The sequence below is a fragment of the Phocoena sinus genome, chromosome 5, assembly GCF_008692025.1.
Source record: "Phocoena sinus isolate mPhoSin1 chromosome 5, mPhoSin1.pri, whole genome shotgun sequence".
Taxonomy (NCBI): Eukaryota; Metazoa; Chordata; class Mammalia; order Artiodactyla; family Phocoenidae; genus Phocoena; species Phocoena sinus.
The window spans coordinates 88,289,649-88,298,648 of record NC_045767.1 but is presented as its reverse complement, the minus strand read 5'-3'; the positions used below and the strand labels follow the sequence as shown (position 1 = coordinate 88,298,648).

The 9,000-nt window shown below is 34.5% G+C and overlaps 1 protein-coding gene across 1 annotated transcript; it reads right to left on the bottom strand.

Annotated features, from left to right (window-relative positions):
* Nucleotides 1-584: 584 nt before the first annotated feature.
* Nucleotides 585-7,161, bottom strand: ODAM (odontogenic, ameloblast associated). Its single transcript, XM_032633340.1, is given in 12 exon segments — nt 585-614; nt 851-982; nt 984-1,009; nt 1,432-1,507; nt 2,317-2,364; nt 3,188-3,292; nt 5,108-5,155; nt 5,584-5,766; nt 5,768-5,824; nt 6,390-6,437; nt 6,978-7,019; nt 7,111-7,161. Coding segments are annotated over 12 exon segments (846 nt in total).
* Nucleotides 7,162-9,000: the final 1,839 nt, after the last annotated feature.

The window sequence follows — 9,000 nt, the reverse complement described above, 5'->3', positions numbered from 1 at the left end:
TTTTTTTGTTTGCTTTTTAGTGTGTATTTTTTACTTCTTGGAGTCATCCCAACCTGCCCTTCTATCAAACACCCACTACCTTCATAGCCAACCAAGCCCATTAGGACAGGTAATTAATTAAAGTTATATTTAAAATAAAAATCATGGAATTTTAAATTCCCATGTGATTGTACAAATGTTTTATCACTTTGATACTTTATTTCATTCCAAACTAATACAGATGTATTGGCATTATTACAACTTTTAGCTTGCAAAGTGAAGTGTTGATTTGGGAGAACTGACTTTGTACATAGTATCTGTTGAATGTCCTTTACATGGACCTAGTATATTTACTATTTGTGCTTTCAGAGTTTATGCCAAGTTTATGGCATAGGCAGACATGATCCTCAAAAATTTATTTGATTTTTTAAAAATTGCTAAAATCTCTTAATTGTTATTAGCTTTGTATTTATTTTATTTTGTTGTACACCTTTTCATTAGTTCTCCTTACATTTTTTTTCTTTTAATTTACAACATGTCATGGTACTTAAGGCATGTCTCTTGGCAAATACCTACCCCAAACTCTGAATGATTAGGATAACATCTTATGGTTCCTTTAGGCTATTGGTCTTGGCCTAGTGAAAAAAGGATATGCATAAGAAGCTCTTATTAAATCAAAATTAAATTATATTCTGATTAATTGATTATCTGTAAGCAATTATTGGTCTTCCTATTCAAGGTTAAGACCATATATTCTACTATATCTTAACTGTCATTATTTCTAAGACTAAGTCCTATAAATTAAGCACTAACTTTATACTTTCTATTAGACATCAACTTCTTACATAAAATGAATCTTTGATTACTCTACCTTCTTTTCCATGAGTTCTGGGGTAATAGTTGGGTCAATAGCAGAGGTAAAAAAATTTGTTGTGCTGGGTTTTTGTGAAGTTGAAGGAATGAAAATTCCTGCATCGGCGTGCTTAAAATTTATCATTTTTTTTTTGTAAATATGGTGACACTCCTCCTGCTGGCTATAAGTGTGACAAAAAAAAGTGGTTACAGGTTCAAGGACAAGGTCAAAATTGGGAAGAATATAAAGCAATAGGATTGAGATGCAAAGCAAGGATTTTATTTGAGAAGTAAATACCTTTATTAATTTTCTAGCTTATAATCTATCCTTTAGAAAGACTATAAATATATGCCAGCAAACATGGATGTGTCTTAATACCTGACTTTAAATGAGTGTACCCAAGGAGAGTGGCATGTAGTAACGCTCAATAAATATTTGATGAACTGAGTGAATTGAATCTTGCTTGGAAAACAATTACAGGGGGAAGAAGTAATAATTGTGTGGAATAATAACATTTTCATTAAAATGAACAGTACTGCAGGGACCTGTAGGTTGTCAGTTACTTATTTACAGTAGCTAGCAAAGTGTGGTAAGGAAACTTACCATCACAGCAATTTCAGGAGCTGTGCCTAGGAAGGGATCAAAGGCTGGTTGCTGCTGTTCTCTCGGCATAACCTGAAAAATTGCAAAGTTTAAAAAAGTCTAAATTATTAATCGATAAAATATGTTGTTTTGCACCCAAGGCAGTTAAACCCTTCCCAACTTCTTCAATTAGTTTCTTAAAAACAAACAAAATAATTTAGATTTGAGAAAGAGAAAAGCAGCTCCTGACACTGAGAAAATGGACTGACACAATAGCTCTGCTGCAGCGTTTTCAGGAGCTGTCCTGACATTCTACTCCGGATGTCCATGTTCTCCTATTGTACATTAACAATCCTACAGAACACCAACATCAGACAGGTCGCCTCTGAGCATGATGAAGTACAATCAAAACAACACCACTTTGTAATCTTGTCCAAAGCAAGGTCCCTGTGCAAGGCATGAAATACCAGGCATCCTTAGGTCCTGGCTAATCTGAATAATTCCTGTTTCTTTACCAGTCATAGCCTTTGCCTCTCTCCATTGCCTTCTAGGTAAGAATTGGAAAGTTACCCAATCACAGAACAACCCCACTACTTGAGAACACCCAAACCAAGGTGAACCATCACTCCTTTAACTCTTCCCAAAATCACCTGACACAAGGCCAGACCCTGTAAGAAGTCATTCCAATACCTTCCTGTTAAGACACCCCACAGTTCTCCATGGTGTGTATTCTCCCCTGTTACAATGAGTGGATAAATCCAATTTTGTCCAACTAGAGGTGTGGTCCTGGTGGTTTTTGACTAAAGGGCACTGATAGATTCAATAGTTTGTAGAGTAAGTAGTTCCAAAAGTTAGTTCCTTTTTTTTTTTTTTTTTTTAGTGAAAGGTATACATTCACTTACAGGTTCTGCTTGTTGTGGAATATATCCAAATTCAGTATAGAATGGCATCTGTCAGAATTTAGAAAAATGCATTAGGTTTGCTCTGATGATTTTTGTCATAATGTGGTGGTAAATGATTACTGAAATATATATATATATATATATCTTATACTATAGTAAAGACTTTTTTGAAAGTTTGTATGTCCTAGGTGGTAAAAATTATTGTTAAATTACCAAGCATCCTTTTACCACCACATGATTTCTAGGTTAAAACTCTCCCTTTCTCTTTAAGTTAATATGACTTAATTGGAAGTACTACTACCAGTCATTTAAAGCATAATTTCCAGTTTTCTCTAATTGGTTAGGCAAGTTTTAAGTGATGATAAGTTTAAGAAAAACAAACTAATTTCCATTCTAATTAAAATCTAGTTATGTATGAGACACCTGAATTTATATTAGAATTATACCAATTTATTGCAGGTCCACAAAACTCAAAATAATGTTACCTAATTTTACCTCAAGATCTGGTGATCATAAGTGCCTTTTATCATGGTAGCTATTTAAAAAAATAATAACCACATGTATATGAGAAAAGCGATGCTGGTAGATTTTTAAAAGTTAGAAAACTTCATTTTCCAATACGATTCAGATTTTGGCCTCTGATTCAGCTGAAGTCCATTCACTGACTTTACTCTTTCAAAATTCAGCCTTGGAGTATATTTCCAAATTAGTGACATGTTAAAAGAAAGCACTATATCCTTTTATGACCACCAGTTCAAGCTGTTGAGTTTTTGCACTAAGTATAATCAGATATTCTCTTCTCTGAAAATTTACCTTATCTTCTTTATTCTCAGGTGGAACTAGTCAAACTAAAATCAAACACTTGTAGTACCTGCTCCTCAAACAGCAGCTGTCCAGTTTGTGGAGGTGACTGTGCGACTGTTTGTTGAGGCTGGTCCCAGTGTAGGAGCATGTAAACTGGGTAATACAGAAGCATCTATTTGTAAACAGAAAAGTATAGAAGAGCTTCCTTTAGTGCAAGACTTAAAAAAAAATACCCTCTAATATCAATATTGTATTAAAGCTGATTTGTATTTAACAATTTTATGAACAAAAGAACACATGAAGCAGTCCTTCCCAAACTTTAGAGTAAACTTGTATTGCAAGTGACACTGGACTTTGTTTCAATGTTACTTGGTCAGACACATTAGGAAGTAGTGAATTCAACTAATAACAGGCTTTTTTAACAGGGCACCTTGGACTTTATATATAAATTACTTTGCAAATATCTAAGAAGACAGCCTGTGCAGCATTTTCCATTTATTTTTTTGAAACTATATATTCTTCAGAACATGGTATTAGAAATTCTACCATAATGAATGAATTCTCAGGAATGTATTTCCTTTAATAATTGCCATTTTATTAAAACAGTCCATAAGTATTGTAGAATACTTCAAAAATCCAGAAATAGACAAGGAACAAATAAAATCACCTGCAATTTCACCACCCACATTATCATGTATTAGCTTGCACTTATGTCTGTATATGCATATGTGTTTATAGAAAATGAGGATCATTGTACATACATGGGGTTTTGTGTGCTATTTTCTTTCCTTGTATAATTAAATGAGACCTTATTGGATATAAGAACTAAAAAAATAATAACTCCTGTTAGAGGTGAGATGTTTTCTTACTGTGGTTTGAAAAGAGGTATATTTTTTACAGTTGTTCTTCACACTGGCTAACGATCAAAAACACTAATTGAACATTTTAACAGATAATCAGTTTTGATCTACTCATGGGGTTTTTATTCATTAGGTGTGGGGCAGGGTCCAGGCATTTGTAATTTTCAAAATCATCACCAAAGATTCTAATGCAAAGCCAGGTTGGAGAGCCACTGGTTAGGTGGTTAAAGGAAGGGTGAAGAATTATATTCTAACTCAGCTATTTATTTTCATCAGGATTGGGAACTTAATCTCATAAAGACTTAGTTTCTTGATCCTTAAAATGAAATAATTCCACTTGTCATGTATCTAACTCTCTAAATGGCATGACATGGAATGAGATAATGCCTAGAGGTAACTTTTGTTTTATAATAGGGGTGGACAAAATTACATAATTATGATTACACTAAAGCCAAGTGGTGTAATGTTTTACAAAACGGTCAATATTCTGCTGGTGAATAATATAATTTATCCATATCCCTATTTCTTTGAGCCCAGGATATTATAAAATTAACTACCCAAACATTAAGAGGGTTTTCTATATCAATTTAACAATTCTACTAGTTTGCATTCATTTTTTTTAAAGATTCTGTTATTTAATGGAAATCACCACCATTTGACTGTAATATTGGAGTTAAACTGAAAATATTTTGAGCATAACTCAGAAAAACTCTCTCTGTATCATATGGTATTTTATCAGATTAATGCATCTTTCTCTGAACCAAAATTTAGGGTTGGGCAAAGTCAGCTCATGGTATTTCTCCAGAGTTGTTACCAAATGCCAACATTCTAGGTGCAGAGAGGACACAACCTAAGGCTTAGTGAGCTCTTTAATTCCCAACAAAGTAATGTCCTGGAAACTCAGGGGTCCTGAAGAGTCTTGGCTGGTCTTTCTTTTGGAGCTCTTAAGTGAGCCTAATATTAACAAACTGTTACCAGCCCAGCAGTGGTGGTATCTAGATCGTGATAGCACTATACGTGTTTGTAGCCCTGCTGTAGGAATAAGAGCTACAAATATAGAAGAATCATTCAACGGAGAGGGTATACAGCCATCTCTGTATAGGAGTGTTGGCATTCCTTTCAATTACCTGTGCTAGCTCACGAGGCATTTTGAAGGAGAACACAGAGGGCATAACCTGCCAAAAAAGGAATTATAAAAAAGTTATACTTGGCTTTTTAATTTAAAATTCCAGAGCTGTTTTCTTTAGACCTAGCCATATAAATGTATAATTTGTATTAGCAGACTTCTATGATGACAAAAAGTCATCTATTGTGTGTACCATCATTAACACAAATTGCCCTTTTTTTAAAGATGATATTTCCCTAGTTATCCTTTCCAAGACATGTTTTGACACTTTTGATGTCCTAGACTGCTGACTTAAATAACATTTTTTATGGCAGAAATCAGAAAGATAAGGAATTACTTCCAGTGATGGTAGAAATATATTATGAGAAAGAATTCTTGCTCAATAACTCCTGTCTTATTTCAAAGCTGGTTCATATTCTTTTTCACATTCCATGTGTATTATCTCTCTTCTGGGTAACAAGATGGAAGAGGTCCGACTTACATTTTATTAGGGCCCTGTTTGGTCTGCGGTGGTGTTTGAGGCTGTGAGGGGTTCAGCTGTCCTGCCTGGGTTTCTTGGGCAAAACTGACCTGTCCTGGGAAGGGTATCTGATTTGGGACCTGTCCAGCAAACCGGTCAAGAGTTGATAAAGGGAATCGGGAGAGTCCTGGAATTTGAGCCCTGCTGCTGCTGTTGTAGAATTCCAGTGAAAGGAGGAATCCATGAATTAAATGGATCCTGGGAAGACACAAAAGAAAGGAAGCATTTCTCTTTCATTTCAAAAAGAATTTAAAATCACTCCTGAGCAAGAAGGAGACAAAATGTAAACATTTTCTATATTTCCATTGCTCCATTATAAAAAAGGGCAGATCCTGGCACATTGTGAGCCATGCAAGCAGCAGGAACAATGCTAAATCCCCAGTGCTCATAATGTGACATATGGGACAGAATGAGGTGGTTAAAGGCTACAGTTTTTGCAGTTGCCAGACTGGTTTCAAACCTTCTTCTTCTTTTTTTTTTTAACCACCTAGCTGAATATGACTTTGTGTAAAATGGTTAATTTAAATATCTCAGTTATGAGACTTTGTGCCTGGCATATAACAAGTTCTCAATAAATAAATGTTCACCTGATTATAGTTTTTACTTTAGTCTTCAAACAAATGGTAGTTAGAATATATAGGACAAATTCATAACTTTAAAAATTAAGATTTTAGAATCAGAAAACATTTTGTTCTCATACCAAGTACCACAAGAAATGAGTGGTAGAAATGTATTCTTGAAATAATTTTTGAGGTAGGGGTACCTGAAGCCGTAGTGGCTGAAGGTGAGCATTATTAAGGTTCAGAAGTAACTAGAGGAGGAAAGATAATATGAAAACAAGATTACTACACATGGTAAAACTATTAAGAACGTTTACTACAAATATATCACAAGTCAGAGCTAGCTGATCATAATTTCCTGTTAGAGGTGAGATGTTTTCTTACTAAGCTTATAATAAATGACAGTGATTAGAGGTTAGGATTTAACTACCTCTCCCCTGCTGTATATGAGATTGCACAACTTTAGCCCATTCCAGTGGTTTAGTTAGTCATTTTATGCTCTTAAACACCTATTTACACCATATCAGGTGTTATTAGAACAAAAAGGTATACAAGAATCTGTCTCTATTTTTAAAGAATTTGCAATCAAACAAGGGAGGAAAAGTAATATTCTAGAAACAACTTGGTATACAAAACAAACATAAACATTGGAAATGCATTTGGATATAAAGAGCTAGTGGGTAGAATTGCAGGATAAATCAACAGAAAGCTTCTTATCTCTTCCCCACTGGGTTTCTATAAAACAAAGAAATAAAAAAATGGGGGACATTGTTTTAAGTATTTAAACTAACCTCATTGCTGTTGCTTGCAGACATAAGACACTGTGGAATAAGCTAAACAAAAAAAACAAAAAACAGAAATGGTAAAAGAAGACTTGTTATGGGTTTCACACAATGATTTCAATTGTACCATGACATCACTTACTGGGGCTGATATTGTGGCTCCCAGTATCCCAAGAAGAATTATAGTTTTCATTTTCAGATGAAATATCTAGAAAATATGTTGTGAAGCTTAGGTTTAAAAAAGATTTTCTATGTAAAAATCATGATAACAGTAAATTAGCTGGTATTATTCAATCAGAAGGATAGTTGGCTGAATTTTACAGTATTTATGTATATATTAGGATTTAAAATAAAAAAGGTACATTTATAAATATCTGTAACAGAACTCATTCTTTTTCTCAGAGCAGCTTTTTATAAAAACAAAAATTGTTTGCTTTTCCTTTTAGCTTGCCTCAAATAACTTATTTGGTGGCATGTGATGTAGTTGAATGAATTTATGAACAAGATGGCCTCATTCCCTGTGCTGTTCTACATTGTAGGTAGTGGGTCCTTTGGACCACGGGAGGCCCATGACTGGGGTCAATGAACTAGGTCTTTATTACGCAAACAATTTTATTGTCTATTTAATGTAGTGGTAAGAATACCACAATAAAGGTCTGATAGCAGTTCAGTACCAGGTAGTGTCTATTTAAAAGTCTAATAACATTAAAATATATTAAAACTAAGTGACAGAGTCAAAAGTTTTCTAATTCAAGGAAATAGTTTATAAAATTAAGCTGTAATACTGATTTATAGTCTATCCCGTGGAAATATATTATTTCTTGTCCTCCAGATTTGAAAACTCCTGCCCTAGTTCAAATCATTGACCTACACAAGCATTTAGGGTGACTTTGGTAGTTTATCCTACAGAGTTGACTGATTTGTGCTCTTAAAATTATGAAAGCAAAGATTTGATATCTTACCTCACTCTTTTACCTATGAAGAGAAATCTAGACTCATTCAAGGTCGGTGTCCCTTTTATCTTTTGGCTCTGCCGCTTGGAGCGTCTCTTAAATTTTAAAACCCCATCTTTAGAAGAGGAGGACCAATCAGTTTTCAAAGGGACCAGTGATTCAGACAATGGCTTAGCTATTAACCCCTTTCCTAATCATCTAGGTGGTATATGGATTCCCACAGTTTTAGTAATGTCATTAAATTATCCTCAGAAATGTTTCCCTGTGATCATTCCTGGCTTCTGCTTTGGTTATGACTAATTCTTTTAGAATAATAACTTTTCTCTGCTCCCTCTTTTACCCTCCTTAAAATGGATACCTTAATAGAGCAACTTTAAAAGACTTTATTCAAGGATTAATGGGTGATTATTTTTATTTTAAAAGTAAAATACAAAATTATTAGACATAAAGCATGGGTCTAAAAGACAAAAATTCAAAACATCTTTAGGGGCAGTGAAGATTCTTTGTTTCTTCAGTGCTGGACTGAGTTAATATGAGCTAATTTCATTTAGGTTCAACCTTAAAAACACCAGTATATCTCCTTTTACCTAGGAATTAAATCCTTAAAATATTGCTAAATATCTATGTGTCTATGACATATATTTCCAGGTGATCACGTTGCTTGGAATAAATAATTTAATAAATATGAAGCATGATGGCATACATTTTAAAAACAATGGAGAGTGAATACTTTGTGTTTTAAAAAATTCTCGGGCTTCCCTGGTGGTGCAGTAGTTGAGAGTCCACCTGCCGGTGCAGGGGATGCAGGTTCGTGCCCTGGTCCGGGAGGATCTCACGTGCCGCGGAGCTGCTGGACCCGTGAGCCATGGCCACTGAGCCTGCACATCCAGAGCCTGTGGTCCGCAACGGGAGAGGCCACAGCAGTGAGAGGCCCGCGTACCACAAAAAAAAAAAAAAAATTCTATTTTGCTAAATATGATTTTAGCATTCAAAATACAACTTATGTATTACTATTTGCCCATTATTGTTATTTAAAGTTTCTTCATAAAGTGAGTTTTGCGTTTGTCTTGTTTTCCTTT